The sequence below is a fragment of the Dermacentor andersoni genome, chromosome 2 (assembly GCF_023375885.2).
Source record: "Dermacentor andersoni chromosome 2, qqDerAnde1_hic_scaffold, whole genome shotgun sequence".
In the NCBI taxonomy this organism is placed as follows: Eukaryota; Metazoa; Arthropoda; class Arachnida; order Ixodida; family Ixodidae; genus Dermacentor; species Dermacentor andersoni.
Genome location: NC_092815.1, coordinates 46,792,163 through 46,820,063, shown reverse-complemented (window position 1 = coordinate 46,820,063; position 27,901 = coordinate 46,792,163). Strand labels below are relative to the sequence as shown.

Here is a 27,901-nt window from a genome sequence, read left to right as displayed (position 1 = left end):
CTCTCTGTCTCCTTAACCTTTTCCTTGACAGATGATTCCTTACCTGTCGCCCCGCTACTGCCCAAGTATTTGCTTGTCAATTTTCTAGTTCGCTTCCTCCACCTCGTGTCAACATTCCTCGTGTATAAGTAACTGAAAACCTTCCTAGCCCACCGCATTTCCCCCATTTTTCTCAATCGCTCCTCAAATGCTACCTTGCCACTAGCCTCTAAGCCCTCGTTGCCATCGGGCGAGCGGGAAAGCCGCCCTCCAGCGGCAAGTTGCTGAGGCCGCTTGGCGTGACTCGTCTTTCAGCTGGTAGATGGCAGCAACAGCGCTACAGAAAACATCGCTGCTGCTTTTTCATGAGGTTGCGAATGTTTTTACGATCTCAGAAGTAACATAGTTTCGTGAGCACACTATAACTAACCAAGCGTTAATAATAAGGCGTATTGTTCTTTTACTAGCAAAGTTGCGAGAGCACTTCATCCTATTTATCCTCTTAAGGTGAATCAACGTTCGAGAATATATTGATCAGCCCTCGGAAAAGAGCATCCGTAGTACCATGCGTGTTGCGGAACGTTAAGGCCTTCAAAACTGAAATAATATAGCCATTAATAAGTTTTTTTTCTTGATTATATAAACTTCTTAGAACGCGCAAACAAAACAGCACGCGCGTTCGCGCGCTCTTCGCGCGCTCCGCAATCGAAACCGAAACCGTAGCCGGCGAAGTCGCTGAAGTGCACGAAGTGCGGAGTGACGGCGTCGCTGCCTTCGCTTTGCTGCCATTGGTTACAATCCGCAGGTTGTCCCAAACTCTTGCAGCCAATGGAAGCGTTTGTTACGAAGCGGCAGCGGCCGTGCACTCAAGCTCTCGCGCAAGCGTCAGGCTGGCTTCTCCTGTGCATTTGTCGGCGCCGGAGAGACCGTTGACGCGAACAAAAACAGTGCGCTCTCGCCGAAGCATACGAAGACAGATTGTGCCATTTTGTTTTCTCAAGGCAGCCCTTACTGACTGCGTGGGATGCTCAACTTCGCAAGACTGCACCGTAGTCAGCGACTTCGTGCGTTGCCAGGGTCGCTGTCGGACTGTTAGGCTTACCTGGGTCAGGGGCCAGGTGTGACGGGTGCCTGTTGTGTGTGCGTGCGTGCGTGTTCGCGAGAGCCCGCGTGCCATCGACAACGCTTCGTCTCCCCGAGTGAGGAACAACGCCAAACGCCAGCTCCGGCTGATTCCTTCGTGTGAATGACCCCGTGAAGCATGCGATGGCTGTTGAAAGAAGATTATTTGTCGGCTGCTACATGCGCGGAGTTGAAGCTAGCCTGACGGAACCGTAGAAGATGAAGCGGCGAAGAACCGCCGCCGCTGCTTTGTCGTGCGGGTGAAGTGCCGTCCGTCATCGGCATACGTTGCCGTTTGCCGCCCGTTGTGAACGAAGGAAGTTCAAGTGACTTTAAGAAATCTCCGCTTGTATTCCTGTGCTCTTCGTGAATCGTTTCAACGTCAATCTCGTGTATTTTCTTTTTTTTTTTTTTTCATTACGCGGTTCTTTACACGGTTTTGTGCGTGCTTGTGGATGTGTGTGCTCCGGTGTGCTTGTGTCTTTCCGCGCCTTTGCGTTGGATACGCTACGCCAGTTAGCTGCAGCAAACCGGTGTTTCGTCTCACTTTGGTCGCGTCGTCATGAAAGTGACAGTGAATTTCGGGCCGGTCCGAGTGATCGTCCCGTGCGGGAATGGCGACCTTCTAGTTCGTGATCTGGTTGACCTGGCCATCACAAGATACAAGAAGGCAGCGGGAAAGGTGAGATCACGAAACCATTCTCAAACAAAAACTAGAACCGCGCCGTCGCCTTTATATATCTGCATAACGCCCTGACAGTTATGTCACGAATGTCGCGCCGTTTCTGGTCGTTTTCCTGCGGCCCCGTTGCCTAGGTTTCAGCCCTTCATGAAGTGGGCCGTCGCCGCTACGCTCGAAGGTTGCACGCTGCTCTTGAAAAGTCTCACCTGGACAGGCCTGTAAACAAAGCGCGCGAGTGCGCCGAGTCGCGCACGCGTAAAATTGCTGCTATCGCTGGGGTCGTTTCCAAGTGCCGCATACTGTGCCTGCATTTCGTTTGGCCGCGTGCTGTCAGATTTTGAATTTATCAATCTGCTTCAAAATACGGACAGACTGCCTCGTGTGACCCCGACATTAAATATTATCCTGCGTCGTCGCTGTCACATATTACTATCCTCGTTTAGAAGACAGATAAAAGGCAACGTAAACGGTAAACGTATACACCACTGCCAAATACGTATATAAATGCTAACGAAAAGTGCTACGGTAAGTTGACGTTTAGCCCGTATATAATGCTCTCGGTGTTTACATTTTTGACCCGTAAGCTGCCTCCTTTGGTTAGCGATCTGAGCAAGGTAGTTTAAACCGTGTTTTTTTAAAATTATTATTCCTTGTAACGTGTGACGTTTTCTGTCGTTTGATTCTTTCTGGCTGGTTTTCTTAGCTGTTCAATTCCACAGAATGACAACCTAGTGACTGATTTTCGGCTAAAGCTGTGGCATTCAGCTCCATAGAAGCTAGAAAAGGACGAACACCGGAAATGGAATACATTTTTGTTACCTTTGCGCGATTGGAAAAAGAAAATATGACTATGCGGTTTACGCGGAACTCAGATTACACGGAAGATGCATCGAATGATCAGCTGATAATTAAATTTCATACCAGAGACTTAACTGCTTGCGGCGGACTCGAAATTGCACCGAGAATCCACTGCTCGAGTTTCAACCGGTGCTTTTTTTGCTAACTGTACTACATTAGTCTAAAGAAGACTCCCGCTACCGGCTTTGAAATTCACACACTGACGCAAAAAGTTTTGCCTAATTGTCTCTATGCTTGCAAATCACTTCACGGAAGCAGGTAAGGATCATTTTACTATTGCTTTCGATCACGCGCATGCAGTATTGCTCGGAACTTCTTCGTAGCCGAAAACGGAAACCGGGGTGGCGCAATGCCAGAGCAGTTACCGATATCGACCTCATCTCGGATTAGTCATCCGACTCGGCAGCCGAGACGTAATGACTCCACGGCGATGAATGAACACTTAATGGAGTAGAGAGGTGGCGAAGTGCCAAAGAAACGGGCGTACGCTGCCCGGCTCCGGTATATACGCTTCCGAAGAATCGTGCCCTTTGATGCTGCCGCCTTATATCCAATTCTGCTCGGCTGTGTCACACTGACACCGAAAGTGTCACGTAATATCCGGGAGGACTCTGCGGTTCGCAGAAGCCGAAAGTTCGGGAGTATTCCATTCAATTTTAACAATCAACGCCACAAGCTCGCTTCTCTGGCATTTTGTTTCACTTTGTCTTCTTTAGACGTCATTTTTTGCTGATGTGCGAGATTTCGCAACACGCTGTGCGAGTAGCGTGACATGGGACTCGGGTTTCGTGCTGATTAGTAGGTTGTGTCTCCGAATGCGGACCACTGCGGTGAAGTTCAACGAAGTATCAACGAAGTGCTTCATTGGCACTACTTTTGTGCGTATATTAAGAGCTCTCACGAATTGTGACACATTTTAAACGCATGAGAGAGAGAAGCAAAGAGAGGAAAGGCAGCGACGTCAACCAGGCGAGCGCCCAGTTTGCTACCCTACAGTGGGGGTAAGAAAACGGGGAATATAAAGAGGAAAAAGGGAGGAGAGTGAGCACTGAGTGCATGTGGGTTGATGCACAGGGACGCTATAGGCGTGTCGATGGCTTCGCAGGTGGAAACTGCAATCCGTCTGGCGCCATTGGGCATTGGCGTTATTTTTTTGTTGCATTAGTTCCACCATCTATTGCGCGAACTACGGAGTTTTTTTTTTATCTAACTTCGATAGATGGGACTTCTGTTAGTCCGACATCGGTCACCTATTATACTATAGACGATTCAAATCGCTGGTATGTGGGCGTCCCCATGAGAGAAGGAGGAGGAAATAACTTTATTCGAAAAAATAATAAAAAAATGCATGCGACTCATGTGCAGCAGATTGCGCGCTTCGTTATATTCGTCGCGTCTGTATCCAAACCATTTCTATCTTTATTTTGACAGCTGCGCACCGTTTCGCTATGATGATGCTTTGTGCTTTGCGTGTGTGTTCTGTTTGCTCTCTTTTTCTTTCTTCACCTCCCTCCCACTTTCCCATTCTGAGCCGCCTCACGACTGGAAGGACACCATTGAGAAGGAGGAGGTGTGGCTTGGCTTTTTTATATTCTCCTTCAATCCGAGACTGGGACGGACGTATAATGGGAAAGAGAGGAGGGAGAGCTTATTGTAAGCCAGAAAGGGAGGGAGAAAGAGTTCGAGCGCGTTTCTATGCACGCTCGTTGCCGAACCGAACTGCGGGGAACGTGCTGGAACGGCGCGGGGCCTCGTCTTTTGTCGTCTGTCCCGACAGCAGCGTACCCCGCCAACGACGTCCTTTTGCACCGTTTGAACCTGGGGATCCCGGTGGTGGTACGTGGTCGACGGTGGCTGTTTACTGCGTCCGCGCGCTCACAAGTTTCGTGCGTCGCGATGCCGCTTACTTTTTTCCTCCTCGAGAGGAATTCTCCTTGGTGAGCCGAGTGCCGAACGACTTCCGCGAGCGCATCGTGATCAGTCTTTTCGCTATTTCGGTGCAGCATCGCCAGAGGTGAAGTGCACTAGGAAATAGGCATACACCACTGCGCATGATAATGTAGTTCGGTTTCAGAAACGTTTCTCTAGGGGGTCATCGGGCATCGTTCGCGTATGTATTCACGAATAACGCCCGGCTTTACTGGTTATGAAATTGATGATACGTACGGCATTTGAAACTGCCTGAACGTCCGTTCTTTTTTTTTTTTTTTTTTTTTGTCGCTAGTTGAAGTTCAAGCATGATCCGGTTTGAACCGCAGCGCGAGCCGAACTGTACCAGAGAAACAAGGAAATGTAGTTCATTTCTTAAGGACCCTCTTTACTAACCTGTTTCATCTGCCCTATAGTAACGAATAACGCGTGTCCACGGTGTTTTAAGCCTGCTATGTGTCTTGAAATCACTGAGAGCTGCAGACGGCTGAAGGGAGGGAGGAGCGTCAGCGGAGTGATACAGCAAATGCAAGCCACGATGATTCTTCCTGGACGCTTAACGTACTGCACGCAACTCGCGGAAACGGGACGGTGGTCGGTGCGGCAGCTTTTCTGCCGTGCACCGAGGATGGGTAGCTTGGGAGACGGTTTTCGGCGCACACTTGATGCCGAGAAAGGAGGTGGAGCGGGCAGAAAAAAAAGTAAGAACAAACAAAAAGTAACTACCGGATGTGACGACAGTATTACGTCGAAATGTCGCGTCAACTCGGTCGTCGGCATCGTTCAACTTCGTTTTGAGATTGATCGAACGCGTCGTGTTGGCCGTGTGTGTGCTGTTTGACCTTTTCGTTGCTACGGTAGCATCTTTTCGTGTGTGCGTGTGCCTAAACAGTGGATACGAATGTTCGTAGTTTGCAGAGAGACATTTCCTTTCGTGCAGTGGTGCTGCTGGTGCAAAGCCTGCTCACCCTACCGAGTCAAGTGAACATCTCGTTAGGACATTCTTATTCGCGTGGTTAATCATGCTAATGAAGCGATAAAGTTGATCCGCTGTTCCTCATTTTAAGCCAGTGTGTCTGTACTGTGCGTGCGTTTCTGCAGTCCTTCTTGATTTTCCCCTTTTTTCCCCTAGATGCTCTTACTGATTTATGACGATGCAAATTAATAATTAGTTCACAAAGTAACATAGCAAACATGTTGCTTCTAATTATTCTAACATGCTTGTATTTTCGTGCTAGAATAGGCTGGTTAGGCGGGACAACATTAAAACTACTTCAACTCACATTTCTATATGAATGGAATTTTTCCTTTATCATCTAAGAACTGCCGACTACGTCATCACATTAGTGCTCACTGAAAAAGCCAAATGCTATTGCTCTCCTTGCTTTATGTAAACTTTGACATGCCCGGCACTTACCTTGAAGCCTGGCCGGGAGCATTTCTACGATGTTGATGTGCATTCTGGCTATGTAACTTTTTTTTTTCCTAGTTGGAGTTTTACTTTCTTTTTGGCAAAGGTACAGCTGCATTCCAGTCACCATCAGTGTTTGTCTGCACATTGGAAAGACACGAAAACAGCCTGCTTCTGCCACAACTTAAATATAGTTTTGTTTGACATATTTAATCATCATTTAATCGTTGCAGTCATTACACAGACACAGTCTAAAGAGCGTTGCATAATTCGGCTTTTTAAAGTTGCATAATTTGGTTTTACACACCGGAGAAACTTTATCGCTTTATTAACATGATTGACCACGTGAATAGGAATGTCCTAATGAGATGTTCACTAGACTCAGTAGCATCAGCAGTCATTGCATCAGAAGCATCACTGGTTAAAGTTAACTTCGCCGCAGTACAATTGGTTATGCGGGGAAGCATATTAAAAGTGGGAAGGTTCAATTACGTTTTTAAAAAAAAGAAAGAAAAAGTATGCGGCAGACTCAACTGTGGACTCAACCAAACCAGCTAAACCATTTGCTCCAGCTAATGCAATAGCGCCCAGAGCAGCTCGCACGTACGCGATGAGTTCACACTCCACGTGCTTGGCCAACCATGTGCGACGTCAAATCTGGAGCAAGAGTGCCTGGACTTTGATGCAAAGCGGCTTCTCAAGAGGCGAATTGATCTCATGGTTGATAATTCAGTTATACGCAAGCGAGTTTGTGCGGGAATACTCCGAGTTCTGTGGTCTCCGTGTGACATACAATATGACATCGAATGCCGTATATAGGTGCCGTCACGACATATGATTAGCTTAGCTAACCTGGCTCGATCGCGATCGGAAGTGCGCCGCGTGGCGCCCGTATTAGACTCTTGCCCTTCATTGCATTTATTTATTTATTTTTTTCAGCCTCGATATACGTGTCGACACATTGGACACGTTGATTACCGCAAGTTATCGCTCAAATCATTTGAGAGTGTCCTCATTCTCCAGGTATCCTATCCACTGCCCGTTTTCCTTCCTTGCGTTCCTTTCTTTAAATATTTCCGCGTGATATCATCTTCCTCGAAATATTCGTCCGCGGAGATGAACGATGCTCCTTGCTCACGACTAGCCATGTCATTGACTCGGTTTCAAATGACCGTTGTAATTCATCGGTAGAATTTGCGTACCTAATCTTTGGAGGAGTGCGCATAAAAGAATGAAAATGAACGCCCGAAAACTAGACCGCCAAAAGGGACTCGACCTTTGCCGAGAGCGCATCTGTGTAGAATGTGCTAGTCGGGCGGAAACTCTTGCGGCCTGTCTCTTATCTGCTTAATACTTCCCAAACTCTTCCTTCCGAACTTCCGACGCGGGCGCTTTGCCGGCAGGTAAACCCATGTCTCCTCGCAGCTGAGATGTCGATCAGTCTCGTATCCGTGCAGCCATTGACTCTACCCTTGCCATGACGATTACTCTGACTTCTCATATGACGAGTCATTGCTCCTCCTGTGTTCATATTATACGAATCGTGGCCACTGGTGCATTTTTATCAGGCTATATAAAGTTAAGTGCAGATGCCTGTCAAGCTTCCTTGAGATACCTCTGCACGCTGTTATTGGGAAGCTCGCAACAACATCGCCATGACTGTTTGTGCGCTAATTCCACGGCGTACAATGCTGTAGATTCTGCTAACCGAAAAAGTAAGACGTCAGAACTGTTCACAATGCAGTCGATGAATTAAAGGCGCAAAAGTGATACATATACCTTGTAAATTGATTTTCACATCATATCCTGAAATAAAAGTTCTTGTTTGTTATCGAAACAAAATATGGACGCGTTGTAATAAACTCGTTCCGGGCACACCTTTCCTACTCCTTATTTTGCAGTAGAACGGACGAAGCTAGTGAGGCACACTCATAGCGCCATGTAAACACAACACCGATATAACCCACTGCACCTACAGTAACGTCTGCTCTCGCCACCTGTGTTTCCTCTCCACGCCAAGAGTAATCAGTTCTGAGCATTCGTTTACATTAAAAACGCACGCCTCTAAACTTCACGTGGGCGTTGGAACACGTGACTTGCATGGGCATTCTTTTTCTTTTTGCTTTCTTGTTTTTGTTTCGTTTCTCCGTCTCTCGACCTCAAGTGTGCGCCGAAAACCGTCTCCCGGCCAGCTTGGTCTACGGAGGGGCTCCGGGGGCCCCTCTGGCGGGTTCGGTTCCTGCTCTGCGCGTCCAGCGGCGAGGAGGAGCCATGCTAGTGGCAGTCTTCCTCCCTCTTTTCGTTCGTTATTTGTTTTTATTCATTTATTTCCTCGCCGCCTTTCTCGCGGCGATGAAAACTGGTTTTCCCGCCGCCGCCGCCGCCGCGTACGAAACCGCCGATGCACTTTTTCATGGGTGCACGAATTCTTCCGCTCTTCGTTTTTTTTTGCTGTCGCCGCATCGCGCATTGGAAGCGGCGGCAGCAACGAACCCGCCGCGGTTGCTTCAATCGGCCACGGTCCGTCCCCGCCTGTATATTCCTCCACTGGTCTTGGATCTTGCTTTTACAGCTGGCACCGTCGTAGTACGGCGGTAAGCAGGCCGACTTCGTGGCGTGCTCCGCGCGCGCGCGCTGGCATGACACACCCCGGTGGAAGCGGTTGACACTCCTGCACTTCAAGGCTTCAGCAGCTTTGCGGCGGTGACTTACTCTTGTCGCCGCGCAGTTCGACGGAAACTTTGCTTATTTCAGCACGCGAGCGTAGCTTAGTTCCGGCGCCAGTTTGAGTTTGGTCTCCCCGTAGTCTGGCTTGCTGTTATGGCTGCACGTGCTGTCTGCACGTGCAGCCGTAAAAGCAAATTTTTCTAGCCTTTCGGTATATAACTAGGACGTCGAACATATCTAGAGTTTAAACCCTGAGCACATCCCCGTCGTCATCGCCTTGCTGCGGTCGTGACACACAATGTGGAGAGGCCTTACGCTAACATGTTCGTGCATCCGATAGTGCTTCGCAGAACCCCAAACGGTGCTACATAGCCTGCTACCTGCAATATTATTCGCGTAAGATCGAGTCCCACAGCGCGTGTACTCCGTTTCGAAATACTATAATATGGCACTTGAACAGAAGTTGCCGTGACGCGAGCCAGTGTCCACAGTGCAAACGTACAAGTGCACGTGTCCCTGCTCTGCAGGGGGTCGTCTGTTCAGTATCAAGTTCTTGAGTACGCCCCGGAGCTCCTCGCACAAATCCCATATTCTGAAACGGCGTGTGGATGCACCTGCTTATGGCACGTGATGTAAAACTGCGTCCTTTTTGCCTGCCCGTCTACGCGAGTATATATGCAGCCGTCACGAGACGCGCGTGAAAGAAACGGCATCGCTCCCGTTCCTCCGTCCTCCGGAATGGGTCCTCATCAGCAGTCATGCAAGCAAAGCCCAGGACGGTGTGTGTTGTCTCCGCATCGTGTGTGCGTGCCTTGCACGCGTGCGACTCTTCCACAAGTTCGCTATAGCGTAAGGCACGTCCCTTCTGCATGCCGCCGGGGCGCGCGTGATTCCGCACAGTTCTTACACGTAGCCGTGCCGCTGCAGCACCGTCGGGTCCCGCCTCTTTATTGAGGACGCCTGGCTGCTCCCAGCTCCAGAAGCGATCGTTGCCGTGAATCGGCCGATCACGACCCTCGTTTCCACTATAGAGGAGCGAGCAGCAGCTCTACCGTGGAGGACGCAATTTCGTGCTTGCTCGCTCGCACCTTATGCTCATGTCCACCGAGAGCGCCCGCCAGGTTCATCTAGCTCGCCTTTCCTTCCCCCTTCATTTCTGTTGTTCTTGCTTTAATTTTATGCGTCTGCGTTTCCTTGTCCGAGGCATTCCGTCGGTGTACGCAATGTCGTGGGAGCAAGCGTGATCGGCGCGTTTCGTGCTGCATACCATGGGTGCGCGCGTGCTTTCGCTGCGAAAGCCTTGGAGCACGTTCGGACACCGACCGCGCAGCCATGAAAGGGGGCCGCGTGGAACGCAGGGCGAGCTTATTCTGTGTTGTTGATAGAATATCAAACGAACGAACAGCGTTTATAACTGACTCTACCAGCCAAGTTCGTTTCTTCCTCCCCCCTTTTTTTTTCTTTTCTTTTCTAGGAGGTGACGGTGTCTGTAACGATGTCGTCATGAGGCATAGCGGCGGCGCACATTTTAGAAGCGATATGAGGCTGAGACTCGTTACGTGTCGTATAAGGTAAACTTATCTGCTTGAAGCCGGAAGCCCGTCTTCCCGACGTCAACTACCTGTGAGAGCGGCCCACACTGTATAGCGGGTCTCAGCTTCAAGACGTCACGGCTACACTGCCTTGTCGTTGCGTTTTTCTTCTTCTTCTTTGTCATTACGGTCACCGTCATCATATTTGTATTATGCCATTGCAGTACTATATATTATATATGCGTGGGTTCTGAAGAAATTGGCAGTGGCTTAGCCCGGCTATACCAGGATATACGTAGCGAAAGCTAAGGCATAGCATGGTTAGCCTTGGTTAATCTTGATTGCAAGTCCAGGTTAGTCTGGTTGTCTAGCTATGTTACGGCGTTTAGCCAGTCGTTCGGTGCGCTGTTCGTCTGTTTCCTGGGCGATTCGTTTCATCTTCATCTTGTTCCGATGTCGATTCCAGGCCTCCTCCTGCTTATCAGAATTGTCGCCGTCCGTACAGCCGCCTCAACTGTGGTTGCGGTGCACGCGAGCTCTCCTTTTCAGTCCTCCGACATGTTATCAGGCATGCGACGCAGCTGGCGAGGCGAGCGGCGGCGAGCGCAACGACGAGGAACGCAGTGTGACGTCATGTGCCTCCTCGGAGCACGGCCACGGCGAAATCGCAAGTTCGCGGCCAGTGTAGATTTCGCTTTAAAATGGAGAGAGAAAGAGAGAGAGTTCTCCATTCTGTCCTGCTATCAGTCAGCCGAACCCTGTGAGATTGCGAATTTCGCAATCTCTTAACTATATGTATCCTATGCTGCCCTAGATTGCAATTTTTCTTTCTTTCGCACCCGCTATGATAGCCTAATAGAGCGAAGGTCTTAGCACTACCTGGCTTGCCGAAGTCTACTCGATCATCTTAATCTCGATTATAATTCCATCTATATATGCCCTAACTCGTTAACTGCGGTACACCACTTCCACATTCGAACTAACTCTGTCTTGGGTGTATAAGTGGCAGAGTATAGACTGTTTGCTTTCCTCATCGCATTGTTCGTTTCGCGACGCCCGAGAGTGAAGCCGGCCTAAATGGAGAAAAGGCTGTCTAGGCTCCTTTTCAGTCTTCGCGCACCTTCCGTAGCTGTACAACCAGTGATTGATGCTTGCCGTTATCTTTATTTTTTTTCCCACTCCTTTCTCTTTAGCCCAGTGCCTAGCTCTGCCGCCCGCGCACGTCAATCGCCGAGGCGTGACTAATGCTTGCGACCAGTCCGCATGACCGGGAAATCCCCATAACCGCATTACAAGAAGCCATCGTTTATAGCTTGTCTTTAGTGGGAAACTTTTTGAGCAACTTTAAGGAGTCGTGTAAAGGCATCGTCAGCGCGAACGTTTTGGCCGCAGCGAACTGATGAGTGCCGCAATTGACTGCCTTCGTTGGCAGTCTTTTTCTTCTTTTCTTTTTTCTGCCCGACTTATAGGGCGTAACCTTAAACGCGCTAACGTTGCACACGCCCAGTTTCCCCGCGTAGCTCCTCGTAACTCACGGTGTAGCCCGTTGTGCCGTAAACATGAATAAATCCGTCATTCAATTCGCCAACCAATCAAGCAAAACCTCCGTGGCGCCCCTGTACAAATGTTGCCGAAGCCAGGTTGGCGCTCAGCGGGGGCATGTTTCCGGCGGTGCCGAGCCAGAGGACGCGTGGCTGACCGCGGCACAGATACGCGCGCGCGCGCCGGCGCTCGAAGAGGAAGGACGCGGGGTGCCTCCTCCCGATGGAGACGCGTGACCGGCGACAGCGCGCCCCGTGTCGTTGCCCAACGCATTGAATGCTAAGCAAGGGCGTCGCTCCGCGTGTGCGCCTCGGGTAGCCGCGTGACGCCACCACCGGCGCCGCCCGGGTCGCCGCCGACGGCTCATTAGAGACCGTGAGCCAGGCGCTTATTGTCGGCCCTGCAGCGGCAACGCGTCTGTCATTAGGTGGCGACGACGAGCCCTCTTCTGTCCGCCACTGGACCACCTCGCTGCACGGAGCCCTTTCTTTTCTTCCGCATGTCCGTGCAATTGGCGAGGTCTGTACTGTTCTGACCAGGACGTGGCGCAGCAATGTGCTGGCCGAGTCAGTGCGCGTTTATGGAGCTCCGCGAACGTTGCAGTTCTGGCTGGCTTGTCACCGGGCAATGTGGTCGCCAGTCCTTTGATCGGGCCCACTTATTGTGATAACTCGTAACACGCTCCCCGTGTTTCATAAAATGAAGAGAAGATGGGCCCGATGCTGTAGATATATCTTCGACGCGACACCTCGTCAACAGAGTATAAAGGTAGTGATGTTCTCTTCGACGCCGCAGACGTCGCATGAAGCACTGTCGGTCATTCCAATCAAGGTAGTGTATGCCTACGTGAAAGCCACTCCCAACCACAGCCGGTATAGAAACGATGCCTCACGTCGGTGAAGCCCGGGTGGAGGTCGGAGTTGGAGCGAAGGGTTCAGTTCGTACAAGCTGGTGCGCCTTATATTTGGGGTGTTCCACTTTGTTAAAGAGAGCTTGCGTGCCAGGCGACGAAGCTGTCTTGCGTCGTCCTGTCTGTCCTGGAAAGAGGAATGGGAACGCTGTGTTGTTCTTGATGCGACTCTCGGGCAGCTTTGTCTGCTTGATCATCTTCACTGATCCCGCAATGGCCAGCTAGAAACTGGAAAATACTTTCGTGGCCTTTCTGTTTGCCGTCGTATGTTATTTCGTATGTTAGCTGTTCGTGCGCTACACGTCTGAGAATTGACTGCATGCTGCGTAAAGCTTGTTTCGAGTCTGAAAACTAGGCCCATGTACCAGGACTCTCAGTGTCAGTAAATTGAAGCTCACTGCGCAGAGCCGCGAGTTCTGCAGCTGTGGACATCGTGACATTTGACGTCTTTAATCGAAGTGTTACTCCTCTTGCCGGTATAAGCACTGCACCCTCAGAACTGGTCGATGTGGTCGATCCGTCAGTAATGATGTGTACATGGCTATATATATATATATATATATATATATATATATATATATATATATATATATATATATATATATATATATATATACTGTATTTCTCGCACAACAGAAGTAAGGTCAGTTGTATTTGTGCAGACAGGGGTAGATCTAAGTTTTTCTGAAGTCCTGGAACTCTGAGATGTACTTCAGGACGGCTCAAACACCATGGAGGAGACACCTACCTAGCCGCAGGTGTGTACCCTGATGTAAGCGAGGAACGATATGCACTGACAGTTGTGCTAAATGACATGCGGGGTCCTTCCACGGTGAGTGCGGCGAGGTGGTGGCAAGCGGTCCGCAGGCAATGTGCCTGACATGTGCACGCATGTTCTCGACGGCGATGTGCGTCGTGATTGAATAATCTTGAGCAATGGCAGTAGTTTCAGCCGTTGACAACCTGCGTGGTAATCCAAGGCATATCCTCAGAGCTTGGGCTTGAATGATCTGAACTGTACGCAAATTGGTTTTGCGGGTGTTGGATATAGCAGGTAGGCTGTACCGGAAGAACCCAACAAACAACACCCTTTACAGCTGTAACATGAATTGTCTGGACATCCTCCAGTTCTTTCCTGCAAGGAACCTCACCAGATGACATATGGCAATCAGTTGCTTTTTAACGTGGTTCACGTGAGGAGTCCAGGACAAGTCTCTAATCACAACACCCAAGAGCCTGTGACTTCTCCTGGACGATATCATTTGTCTGTTGATTGATATGGCGTACATTGGTTTTCGGGTAAACGCCACCACTGCACACTTCTCCCACGTCACCTCCAGACCTTGTTTACGAAGTTAGCATGATGTCGATGAGGCCGCCTTCTGAAGCCGAGCGCGAAGCTGAAGCCGTGTTACCCACGACGCCCAGATACAGGTGCCGTCGGCGTAGATAGAGAGTCGAACGGTGCTTGACAGGTCCTCGAGTAGTCCAGTAAGGACTAGATTAAAAAGCGTTGGGCTTAGTACTCCGCCCTGAGGGACTCTGCAGCCACTACAATACTGGAGTGTCGGGCCATCCCCGGTGAGCACGTAGAATGATCGCATCTGTAGGTAGCTACGAACCCAGAGATATATATTGCCACCAAATCCTATTGCTTCTAACGCTTTAAGGATGGCTTTATGGGTAACGTTATCGTAAGCCCCTTTAACGTTTAGAAACAAGCCAGCAGACAAGCGTTTACAAGGCATTCTGGAATTCGACGTACGTTACAAAGTCGACAACGTAGTCTATAGATGAATGGCCGTGCCCGAATCCTGTCAACGTGTCTGGATAAATTTCATAGTGCTCTAGGTACTACTCCAGGCGCGTTAGAACCATCTGTTCTATTACTTTTTCTACACAGCTAGCAAGCGTGATCGGACGGCATGACGCAATGTCCAAAGGCGACTTGCCTGCTTTGAGAAGCGGTATCAAGCGACTTGTCTTCCATTCCTGGGGAACCGTGCCAGTTTGCCACGAGTCGTTGTACAGGAGCAGGAGTGCCTTTCGAGCCCGTTCACCAAAGTTACAAAGGGCGCGCTATGTAATGACTACTGGTCCTGACGCTGAGGAATGCCTGCATCAAGCAAGCGCAGCCTCTAGTTCTTTCAAAGAAAAACGGCACTCCATATGGGGACTACGTAAAAATGGTGAGTGGTGTGGAGCCTGCGTTCCAGTGGAATTTGCTTCACCGGCAATCCTCCTACAGAAGGATTCTGCGAATTCAACCTCTTTGCATTGTAGGTAAAAAGCTATGGAATGAAATGGGTGGCTTTGTCCAGGGGTTGCACGGAGGTCACGAACAGTTCTCCATGTAATAGACAAAAGCTTTCGGGGACCCAGTGGTGATAAGGGAAATATATAGGTTAAACAGGCTTCATGAGCCCGGTTGGCCGCTCTGAACTGAGGAACGGGGATCGAAAGATGAGAAGGAGAAAAGTTCACAGTATGCACAGTGTCAGGATTGGGGGCTCAATCCCATCGCTCGTGGTCCGTTGTCAAGATTGGAGTCGGGCATGAATTAGAAGGTAGCTGGCCCATGCCGTCGTCCAGTTTATCCACGCTGAGGACGTTGATGAAGGGAAGGACTGCTTCTCATCGAGAACGAGGAATATGGGTTTATTTACAGTATTTATATCAGTCTAACATGACTGTTTGAGAAAGTACATCAGTCTAACACGACTGCTTGAGAGAGAGTGTCCTGAGCAGCCGCACAACAGCGGTTTTTAAACACTCGGTCCTCCCGCGATACAAGGCGACACGAACGTTCGTTTGGTGATCGCAAACTAGCCGCCTCTCCCCAGGACGGTTTATACACACAAATGCACACACGTGCGAAGGTCCGGAACCGACGTCAGAGGGGCCCCGTAGAACTCTGAGCCGTTCCGGGTAGCGCGTTGGGGAGTTTGGGAACAATAGTTGGCCCGCCGAATTTAACTCATCCCTCCACAACGGCGATGAAGCAGAGGTTGGTGGCGGTTTCAGCACAAAGCCTGCTTCATCGAACGCATCCTAGCTGAAGCGAAGGAGAGTGGGGGATGCCCATATTGTTCCCCGACACTAAGTCGATTTAGTCACGCTGTGGCTAGAAGTTGGCGGCGACGCTCCTGGAATGTTGCCGCCATAGTTGTAACTGGGTGGCAAACTTGCACTGCAGCTGGCCGTTCTTAACAGCACCGGAATGTTGCCGCCATAGTTGTAACTGGTTGGCAAACTTGCACTGCAGCTGGCCGTTCTTAACAACAGACATACATGCAATGAAGCACTCATAGATCAGTTCATCACAGCGGTCTATAGGCTGGCACATCTCAAAAAGCACAGCGGCGCTTCTGATGTTAATAAAACAAATATCAATCCCCACTATTTCCCACAGGACGTTCCGAGAGGGAATTGAAATCAGAGGCTGAGAATGCTGCAATGCATAGCGTATATACATATGCCAAACAATCTCTAGTCTTTGTATTCTTATTCAAGAGGCCTCAAATGTCCCGGAAACGGGTCATGGAAGACGACGTATGCCTCTGCTGTTTGTTGATGATAGGAGGTGCGTAGGTATTCTTGTTTCCCAGAAAACCATGAAGCGGTAGTTTGCTTGATAAGTGGAGTTACGGAAATGTAATCAATAGCTTCGGCACGACCTATGCGCTTCGTCGAAAGGGTATCGTACGGTATTCAGAGAGCCTTCCATTGAGCCAGCTTTTGGAACGCATGTGACCGCTGCCAAGACGACGGTCGGCACGCGGTTTCGATGAAATATCGCGTATTAAACCGAAGCAGTGCTGCGAAAGGCCTCATATAGAGGAAGTAAATTAATAAAAATGAAAGTTGGCATCCGCGTTTATGTAGAGCGAAGATTTACCATTTTAAGGTGGGTGGAAACCCGTTGGAAGTTTCTTTATATAAAGATACCATGTAGATTTTATCTCTAGCTTATTACTTTTCAGAAATTTAGTACCGGTGAAATCAAAAACTTGATTTACTAGTTAAAAGCAAGACAAGCCAAGCTCTACCCCTTGAGCGAAATTGGAGGCAGACGCGCACCGTTAAGTGACCACAATAATCGCTCACTGTTTGAAATGAAGTTCACTACTGCATTACAAGAAGCGCACTCCACGTGTCTTTGCGCACGTGATTCACTGCGTGCAGTGCAGATGTTAGGTGAAGCCGTCAGGCGCCGCAAAATGACCTCATTGCGGGCCTCCACCCCGGAATCCCGGCGTGACCGTGCCGTAACCCGCTCCTCGCACTGTTCCCCCTACTTCGTGTCGTGGCGCCGCATCGAGAGAGCGTCGGCACTGTGCTCGCTGACTTTCGTTTAAAGGCGGCCACTGCGGCGAGTGGCGGCCGTTGGACGCATGCGTGCGTGACCGCCGGTCCGTGTCGGTCCGGCGCCGCTGTGTAGCAGTCCGCCACGCTGGGAGGAACAACCCCTCCCTCCTCCCCTGAGTCAGCCTGAGAGAGAGAGAGGGGGTGGTGCCCAACGGCCGGCGCGAGCAGGCAGCTATGGCGGCGAGTTGGCGGCCATATTTGCTGCGAGAGCGGCGGAAGTTTATACAGTGCACTCCACTCTCTCCGATTCCGCCTCCGTTGCTTCAGCAGCACAGCAACTCCGTTGTTGCTACCGCCGGCGCGGTTTGATCACGCCGGACTCGGTTAGGGCGCGTCGTGTGGTGTAGACGAGAGGAGGTGCCGGGTGCAGTGCCCTGCGGGCACGGCCTTCTCTTGTGCTGCCTGGGGGCGCCCGGCCGCGCATCACTAGTTCGAGAAGAGCAGGAAGGGTGCGGGGAAGAGAGAAAGAGAGAGAGAGAGATAGGAGAAAACATGTGGTCTTCGATTTTGCATTGAGGATTGAATCATGCGAAAGGCAGCACTATAGATATATCGCGCTGGATTCGGGCGACAGCTCGGTGCCTCGTCCTCCACCCTTTTTCTCCCTTTCGGCAATCCGATATTGTGGAACTCGACACGGCACCGACGCCAGGTTTATGCTGCTATAAAACCTTCCCCAGCTCGCAGCTGGGCGCCCTGGCGGGCGGGCCCTCCACGCGACGGCACTGAACTGAATCACGGGATGCCATTGCTGCGTCCGTTTCGCTTCTCTCGAATGACCGCCCCGTGCGGTGCGGGGCGTTCGGGGCACCGCAGGATCACCGAGGGCAATCCGGGAATCGTGAAACTGCTGGAAAACACTGCCTTCTGCCAACATATCTTGCGTATGCGCCAGTGTCGCTTTCGCTTTCGCCAGTGTCCCTCTATACACGGGAGGAAGTGGCCGTTCGCTCAGACAAAAAAAAAAATAATGAAAGAAAGAACACGCAAACAAACTGATGCGTACGCGAAGGGAAGTCGCGCGATTGCCGTCTGCCTCCGAGAGACTCTTAGCCGTTCCGCGGGCCTTTTCACCCTTTGGGATTCGGGCTCCTACACCGCGCGGTTTTGCAGCGCAGCGCACCTGCCTGCTTCCGGTGCCGTTCTTGTCGCGACCCCCGTTTCCTCTCTCGTCTGCGAACCCCTCCTCTCTGAAAATACCCCTGCCAGCTCGCGCATGTGTATGTGTTTGTGTGTTGGCAGTGAAGGAACAAGCGCCGACATCATGTGTTATAACGGAGGTCCGTCTTCTGTTGCCCAAGGAACTGTGCCGTGGTGCGCCCTTGTTGTTATTATTTTATTGTTCTAACTGCGCACTCAGAGCGGCGCAAGTTCGTGCGCACACGTTGTTAAACGCAGACCACCAAAGAGACAAAAACAAGGCTTGCTGCATTGACCGGTCGGCGATGGTATGCGCAGAGTTTGCCTTCAAAAACAACGCAGCTCCCCATCGCAATGGTCGACCTTTAACGCTCTATATGAGAGGGGCCATATCCACAAACGGATTTTCAAGACGTAGCCGTCTCGCAAACACTTGGCTTAATCAAAATAACATGTTCTGCGCCTCTTAAGTGATTGCTTTCCCCCAAGACACCCAATTGATGAACGTTTGCTGAAACACGTACCAGTGTCGAAAGGGTAAGAGATGCTCAGGCGGAGCAATTGCCGGCCAAACAAGTTGGCAATATGCCCCTCCTGTTGCAGCACCACCACCACCAGGAGCGCTGCACGCGTTGGTGCCGAACGTACTCAAAGTAGAACGCGTCATTGCCCGTGGGCGTTATCAATATCAAGGGGAAAAATATACGATTTATGAACGGCACGATCGAACGTTGTCCATTTGTTCAGCCTACGACACAGGCGCACATACGCATCAGCTGCACAGTGGGGTACAACCGCGCGTATACAGGCACTCATATTGCGAGACATATTTTGGCATAGTTTGCTGGTGCGCCGGGAGAATTTTTTTTTCTAGTTCAATAAATTATGTATTGTTCGCTCGCCTTCCTTCGCATTCCCTGAGCGCGCTATCTCGGCAAGGATGGCCAGAGGGTGCGAGCGAATATATTTCATGAAAGTGTTTATTTGGAACGTCCGTTGTTGGCTAAATCCATTCCATTCATTTGTAAAGGCCTCGTACAGCACGATGGTGGCCGCAGGAAAGTGCGCTGTAACAACAATACAAATGTTTATTACAGCGCCTGCTCGGTCCGTTTGCAGCGTGTACCGTTGTCCCAAAATCCGTTTTTTTTTCATTCTTTTTTTTAAAGCAAGATATCGTCATATATAGTGCTGGATGCAGGCGGCTATTCTAAACGGAATGCCTTTATTTTTTTACTGTGTTGCCTCCTTGAGTGTTGGAGACACTACTTTGCCCGGTGAAATAAATCTGTCTGCTTGTTTATAGCGCATATCGGCTTGAATTCCTTATCCGGGCGACTCCATAAGCTTATTTCACTCGTCGACTGGCGCGCTGCTCATTTTCGCATCCTGACGTCAGCGCCGATTGAAGGAACAAGAACGAGAGTATCGCCAGGCGATTCATCGCCTTCCTTCTGTCGTGCCTGGTCACGGGAAGAGCCCCCTACACTATAAACACGCTCGCGCGCGCGCGCCTCTCTTCTACGCTGCTGCTGCTACACACTCGTGTAAAGTTGCCGAGTGCTTCTGTGTAAAGTTGCCGAGTGCTTCTTTTCTCTCGCGGCCCAGTATAGTGCCCGGAGCGCCGCTTAAAACACCATCAGGTTATTTATAGGCGACGCGCTTCCCGGTAGCGCGGCGGCAGCCGGCGACGGAGTTATACCTCCCCCCCCCCCCCCCCTCTCGTCCCTTCTCCCGACCCCGTCAGCTGCCCGACTGAGTTAAGCGTGACTCTGATTTGCAGGTATGCAGAGGAAGCCATGGGATCCCCGCTTATTAAAAAAAAAATAATAATAAAAATAAAAAATACATCTACTCGCCGTTGCTCACGGGCGTTTATTCTCCGCGTAGGTAATACGCCTTTCGTTCCCTCCACCTCTCGGCCTTGAGAGGCACGGCGACGCCGCCTCTTCTCGGAGAGACGTGAGGGGCCCCTTTTAAAGGGATGCTCGCGGCCCCCTGTACTACGTGTGTGCTCGCTTTTTTTCCCACGGCTGGTCTGAGAACAGCCGCTCGCGCACGGCATCGCTCGAGAGAGAATGGTCGTGTGCGGGAGAAGACGTAGCCTGAACGGTGGCGCAGAAGAGCTCGCTGCCAGTGGACAGAATGGTCGCTTTGCGGACCGTTCCTTGCGTGGGAGCGTAACTAGGTATCTGTAGCCCCAGAGCGCTCGTTCGCCATCGTTCGGAGTAGGGTAGGCGGTAGTTGACCTTGACGATTTGCTGTTCTCGCATTCGGCATGCAGTCTAGAACGCAAAAGACGGATGACGATATGCTACTTGGCATGTTATATACTGGTATCCAAGTCCCTCTGGCGTTACTTAGGGTACCAGTAAAATACACCTGCTCACGTCTTAAAGCAGACACTGTGAAGGGGGCCCTTCGATGAACAAGTAATATTTGCCCGAAGAGTTGGGAGTACAGAGAACAGAAGCGCAAATTTTATACAACTATAGAAATATGTGAATGAAAGATGAATATGGGAACGCATTACGAGGTATCGGTGGGGTTGATATCGCCCGGATTGTGTTCGAAATTGCCCACTGAATATTCATCAAACTGAGTCTCCAAATGTGTTCTGCAGTGAAGCCGCCGCAATATCCTGCGCACGTTTTGCCTGCACGGAAAACGGCATTTACGCGAATAATGACAAGCCGATAGTGCACCGGCACTGTGTGCTGCTGAAACTTGAAATTCGTTGCCTTGGTTCGTAAAATCGTGTAGGGTAACACACCGAGACGCCGACGTACGCCTGGGAAGCCATTGCTTGCCGCATCGCTATGGCACAACTCGGCGACTGTTCTTGTTAGGCTTCGCCCTGATGCGAAATGCTTTCCCATTAAGCGGCGTCATATTGATCAGTGTACACACGCTTGGCACGTAGAGATACGAAACCAGGAAGTCGGGTTGGCGCACAGATTTGACGTCGACAAACCTGAAACATGTTATGCCAAGTCCTGTACGCGTCGGAGTCTCCACCTTTGGGTCAGAGCTTCATTTACCGGCTTTTAGTTTTCTCTCTTTATTGGGGGAGGAAAAAGCCGTGAATAGCGTTTGTGCGAACGCGTTCCTTATCGACGACGAGCAGCGTTTATCCGGGCGCGTCCTCTGCCAGTTTTCTACTGTTTTACTGCGCTGGCGCGTCTTCCTTCCCGTGCGCGAGTATTTGGGAGGCGCCATGGAGCCCGTTGTGTCCGTGGCCGCGGCGGCAGCGTGTCTCCGAGCTCTCCTCCTTATCGCTCGCTCGAGCCGCGAGTGAAGCTCTGCGGCGGCAGATTCAATGCGGATTCCCGCGAGACACTCGCAAAGAAGCGGCGCGACTGTGCGTGTGTTTCTCGGTGCAACTATACAGCGACTGCAATCTCGGCGCTCATCTTTCCTCTGTCGTTTCTAGTACGTGTGTGCGCGCGAGGCATCGTAAATAATCCGACGTGTATATACCCGCGCGCCTTTTCTGCGTAGCTGAGCAAACCGAGCTCTCGCCTCCCCCTTTCCCACCTCTCGCCCTTCTCGTTTTGGTCTGTGTATTATTTTCTCCTGTTTTTCGTCTCTTGTGAGCTAAAATAGAGCGGCGTTGTTGCGCTTCCGCAGTTGACAGCGAGTAGTCTTTTCGAAAAACCGCTGCCACATTTGTGAGCTCATGCAGTGTATACGGGCAGCGAGGTATAGGGCACAGATTACGTTTGCGTGCACGCAGCTTCGTGTGAAGTACTAAAGACGTTCCGGCAAAAGTACCGGCCTATAAGGGGTTGTCAGAGCGAGGTCATTGATCTTCATTACCAGTTAATTAAAAACTATACGGGCGGTCATCGCAGCGTTACAAAAAGAGAAGTAAGACCGCCGTACTGTGCCACAATTGCATGACTGGAAATTGACTGAAATGTATCAGTGTTACCATTTCTTCCATATTTCATTTTATGGCTGGAAAACATCGGAAGGAACGCATTACAATAGAGTATAAGAGCTGTACAAAGGTGATCAGAATGATTGAAGGGCGTATCGGCACTCGTTCAGTTCCTTGATTTTCATTCCTATTCATTCTTAGTTGGAATAACAGACAGTGTCGTTTGCAACACACGTCGCACATAAGAAACTTAGAACGTCCGTGTGACTTCCCATCACACGAAGATGAAAAGGCTTGCCTTTCAGACAGCTTTATATGGAAATTAGACGACATGTCCTAAGAGAAGGGGAGATCCTGGGACCACGACCTCGTACGTTTCTTGCGCGACCTCGTACGCTTCTTGCGCATCGTACGCGATGCGCAAGAAGCCACAAAAGCGCCGCGGTGTTTCTTCAGATGCATGCAGCATATATATGTGACACTTTGTGGCTAACCGAAGGCTGAACGCTTCATTGCGTACGTATACTGTGAACTTCTGTGCTTCTCACCTTGCAGTCCCATTTCCGTCTATCCCGGTGTAGAATGGCCAACCGGGCTCAGCCTGGTTGAACGCCCTGGCTTCCTCTCTCACTTCGCTCTCCTGGCCTTTCACTCCTATCTGTTTCCAACGTGTCAGAGAAAAGAGTTTATGTATACTTCATAAAACAGGGAGCGAGGACAAACGTAAGAGTGCGGCTTTAGTGGAAAGCACCGGAAAACCGGCCGGCTCAAGCGCGCGAGGAAACGAAACAGCGCAGCTGCGTATATAGGAAGCAAGTGCCGAGGAATCGTGTGCAGCGCTACTCGCGCGTTGGGCACGTCAGGCTGGGGAACATCAGCTTTCTTGACGCACTAGTTTTCGCTCGCGTAACGGAAATAGCGCCGAAGTAGATAGCCCCCTCCCCCTTCCCTCTCTCCCCCCTCCCCCCAGGAGCGTGACGTAAACGTCGTAAACGCGCGGTTAGGAGGCGAGTCACGAGTGCCTGCCCGGGCGAAAAAGCAGTGCTGATGCTCGAGGATGCGAGTGTCGCGAGCCTGTTTCGTTTATTTCCACAGCAGCACTGCGTGCCATCGTGCAGCGTGGCTTCCGCTTCGTCGCGAGTGTATAGGGAAAAGCGAGCGCCTCGACAAATGAGCGCGCACAGACACTTGCGTTCTTTTTCTGAACGCACGTGCACCAGTGGGGAATGCTGGCCTACGTGTCGACACATCACAATCGAGGCAGTGGTGGAGTAGTGGGTACAGTGTGCGCACGGTTTGTGAGGTCGCTCTTGTAAATATTGTAAATATTGCACATAGCGCTGCTTCTCATTGCTGTCCTCTCTCTCTCTCTCTCTCTTTACTTTCTCGAGTCCCTATCACCGCTCCTCCCTGTTGGCCGATGTCCAGGGGTCAGCCGTCGGCTATACGGTTGCGCCGCAGCCAGCAGATCCTCCGCTCATTTTTCGTTCTTCTTACAACTCTGATTGAACCCTATCAATAAGGCCAGTGCCCAAGAAAGAGCTCAAAGGACCACTGACAGGCCAATTTCTTTTTTTTTTTTTTTTGCTCTAATGAGTTCGCCTGTGTTGGTAATCATGGAATGAAACCGTAAGTGCTTCAGTGTTATTCAGATTCAGATTTATTGGTTAAAAGAAAAAGTGGTTACAACATCACAAATATACAAAATAATAATTATGAATAATTAGATAGCTTCATTAATTATTATAAATTTTAACGCCACCTCTAGACGCGCGTCCAAAACCGTAAGAAACGAGTCGCGTCTGACGGATCACGTGATCTCGTGAGCTCAAAAGCCGGTGGCGTTGAGTAGCGCGCTTGTTGCTTGTCAGTTGCAGAATTCGGTCGCTAGTTACGCGAAATTGTCGGCGTCAGAATCGTGATACAATGCGGACGTCGGATCGGTCGCCGTCTTGTGCCGTATGTCTCTCGCGAGTATAGACGACCCGCCCGACATGAAAGCGAGCAAAGCAGCCTGCCGTCGGGCTCCGCGCAACTATACCGATCTGTGACGTCGGCAACGTTCGCGGAACCGACGAAACGTCGCAGAGAGTATGACGTGCCACTAAAAGCGTCATATTGATAACGATATATATTGGGCTTCGGCTAACCGCTCCGAGCACTTTGGTTGGGTGTGACAGCCCAAAGTTACATGTTGTAATTGGGGGACGCCTTACTGAAGAACCCCGGGCACCACGGTCTCCGGATGTGAGGCGAAGATAGAGACAAATCACATTTATTACACAGGGGTTTGGTGGTACACAGTCCTCTCTGTGCAAAGGTGAACGCGTTCACGCTCGTCATCGCATCTCTGGTTGGCTGACGCGATCCTGACAGCTTTCGCCTGCACTGCACGCAGCCGGTGAGGCGGGGTGTACGTCCCAGAGACGCAGTCCCACCGTTAACGACTGTCTCTGGTTGCTCGGAAATTAAGGCCTATTGCGGCGCAGAGTCGGCGACGGCCTCGCGGCGTCGCAACAAGCTGACAAGTGGCGAGCCCATTCAGCTCAGTGGCCACGCGTATATACGCACGCGACTCGTGGGCGCGCGAACTGTGGCCAGGACAGAAACGTTTTCAGTACGGCAGGAAGCTGCAAGTGCGCGCGTGCGTGGACGCCTGCGTGCAGCGCGAGATCGGGCGTTTATACAGGCCCGGGCTTTCTCCTTTCGTGACATACGTGCATGTCATGTATGTCAATGTATGTATGGCTGCGGTGCAAGTGCGCGCGCGAACGACATTAGAAGTAACATCGACGGACGGGGGTCTCGCGATCTCCCACCGCTGTCAGCAGGATCCGTACAGCTAGGGCGTGTATGTATGTGGTAAGGCGACGGGGTCGTCCACGACGGGTGGCCGCAACTCGGAGGCGCATGCCGGCGATCACGCGTGCGTTCACCGCGCGATCCCTTCTGTGTGCCGCGATGCGTGCTGTTCATGCGAAGAAAGGTCGTTGTGCAGCCTCTCGTCTATATATATATGTATATGTCTTCGTTAATTCTGCTCGTTCGATTTCATTCGCTCCTCCTTCCCTCTGTCCCTCACTTGGCGGAGTGAGGCGTCGTGCGGCGCGGACAGCTGTTTGCACGCCGAACGGGCGTCAAGGGCGCACGAAAAGCTGTCGCCGTCAGCGGCAGGCTCCCCCGCCTCTGCGGCGCGTTGTCCTGCGGTCGTCGTGCGCGGTCGCGGTTGGCAGTCGGGCGGAAATTCTTTCTCGCGTTGTTGACATACTTAAACTCGCGCGCGACCGGCACGCGCTGCTAGGCTGCCGCCGCCACCGTTGATCGCTGTGTGTGTGCGCTTGTGTGCTTGCGCGCCGGTGATGCGGGATATATAGGCGGCCCCGCCTCATCGGTCGACTGTGTGCTCGCCCGCTGCGCCGATCTGTGCTGCCACCAGCCTTCGCTGGGCTCCTTGCGCAGCTTCACTACCGGGCTTCGACCGGCGCCGTTATCCGGTGGATCTGGGGTGGGCGTCCCCGCGCGAGGCGGCAGCTCTGTACGGCGTACGGAGCACGCACCGCGGTAGAGATATGCGGGGTTCGTTATAAGCGTGTGTGCACGTCCCGCGGGGTAGCGCGCAGTCGGCGCGGAGAATTACGGGTGCGGATATGCATATTATCGGAGAGGCCGTAGAGTGCTGTGGCAGGGAGACAGAACGTAGTAATGGCGGGGATATAGAGGGCATTACTGCAACTTGATGTGCTTGGAAAACGGTTGGTGTTTGTTCCTCGTAAGACATTTTGGCTTTCGCATTTGCTTGTGCCATCTTTGACGCGATGAAATAAAGAAAAATGGGAAAATCGCGCTGTAAAGCTATGTGCTGTGAAGCTATGCTTTCGGGGCGCCGCGTCTGTGCCCGCCACCCCCCCCGCCCCCACTGAAAATTCTGTCTTGGTATGAGGCATGCCCAGCCTTCTCTCTCTCTCCCCTCACGCTCCCCCTACGCGAACAAATGCGTGCCCACCCCTCCACCGAAGGAAAAGAAAAAATGTCTGGCTGCGTCACTGTCCCATTCCCTTTCGGAGGGGGCCGAATAGTCCAGAGCGGAAATATCTCTTAAATGTAATAAAGACGTTTCACAGGAAACAGCAAAAAAAAAGAAAAAAAAAAGACGAGAAACACTGGTAGGTTTTTTAAGTTTGCTTGCTTAAGACAAGACCGCAATAACGACAACGACGACAACGTGTAGGGGCTGCTTTGCTTATATATATACATATATATAATATATATGGCGGCGCCTTTCTCGACATATATTTGTTCGTCTTATCACTGGCATGGCAACATACCGGCCTCTTCTTTCTTCCTTTATTTCCTTTCGCGGTGTGTAGATGAACACGTCGATAACAGAAATAATCCTTCAACAGTTTCGGCTGTATAAGTGACGGTGAGAGTAGACTATGCTGCAACTGGCACTGGAAATTGTTTTCGCGTCAGTCATTCCGTAAAGCGTTCCGCTGGCAACACATCCGGTCGCCGAACTGTGTAAGCGTGTAGCTTGTGAGCCTTCTCGGCAGCCGTTATTTCGAGAAGGCTATAATTTCTCGCAAGTTGGTATGCGGCTGTCAAGCAGCTACACGTGCGCGAAGAGGCGAGGACACAGCGAGAGGAGACACCGCGAATAAGAGGTCGCACATACACACAGCGCTACTTGAGAATCCAGGCAGGGCTGGGCAACGTGGCGTTTGTTGGTGCGAACGAATCCGCCTCGGTGACCAAGTCCGCACGCGGCGGTCGCCCCCCTCCTGCAACCTGTGGACGACGCCCTCCCTTGCGCGGTCGAAAATAAACCGTGCCAGCACGTCAATTAGTCCCGTGGGCGCCCCTTTCCGCCGGTCATGTCCGGCTGCAGGTTCCTGCTTCCCATTATTATTGCATACCGATGCGTGCCTTCAACCGTCCTCGTTCACGCAACGTCGTAAGCATGGACCGCGCGGTATACTAAATAGAAATGACCCGATTGTCAGCTGCAGTGTAGAGTATGGTGCGTTTTCTCGAGCGACGGATTCAGTTAGTCGTTTCACGCATTTTGAGAGAAAGTGCTTAGTATGCACCGATGAAAAAAAGTAAATAAATATGGGAACTCGTAGCACGCATACGTCGAGAACAGCTGCATAAGCTGAGCGGAGAAGCACCTAAACAGTCGCAAGAACTTCCGAATACGATTTAATATTTCTTGCAGCTTTGTCAGTTACAAGATCTAGGATTTTTCCGGACAACCGCTAAAGATCGATCTGCACCATGCCTGCTCGCGATGTGCCAAATCTCGCCTCCATATCTTGCCTGTGATAGTTCTTGCCTGTGAGTCTTCTCCTATCCGATCTATCTTATATAAAGAAGCTGAATCTCGCTGGAGGTGCTTCTAAACGTTGTAGAGAGATGAAGTTGGTTATGTCAGTATTTGGCGTTTGGGTACCGTTAACTATCGTTTTTTTAACATGCTGTGTTTTACGCAATACATGCAAGTTTTAAAATTGGGAGTTATCCCATGTGTTTATGTACTTGCTTTGTCCATGTTCCGAACTATAGCGCCACTCAGCGGTGCTATAGATTTCATTTATGGGATGCGGTCACATCCGCCGACGCGATGGGTTACCGCATGATGTTGGCTCGATACCGCTCATACTGAAACACACTTTTTCCTTTTGCTCCTTTTCTCACTCTATATAAGTGCTATAAAGACTCTTCGTACGTAAACGTCTCGCAAATCTTTCCTGATCTCTCTTCCTTTTCCTGACACGCTTACCAAACGAAAGCAGTTTGCTTTATCTACTATAGATTTATCGTGCAGGACGTTCCCGCCGAGGTTTCTTATCCGATATTTCGTGCCGTTTTCTTATGG

At 50.9% G+C, this 27,901-nt stretch overlaps 1 protein-coding gene across 2 annotated transcripts in view; it reads left to right on the top strand.

Annotated features, from left to right (window-relative positions):
- Positions 1 to 856: 856 nt before the first annotated feature.
- The window catches only part of baz (par-3 family cell polarity regulator), a 250,546-nt gene continuing 223,501 nt past the window's right edge, over positions 857 to 27,901 (top strand). For both annotated transcript variants that reach the window (XM_072286397.1, XM_055077194.2), the window contains exon 1: positions 857 to 1,783. In XM_072286397.1, coding sequence (XP_072142498.1) covers positions 1,664 to 1,783 — 120 coding nt within the window. In that variant the 5' untranslated portion in view covers positions 857 to 1,663. The remainder of the gene's footprint in view (positions 1,784 to 27,901) is intronic.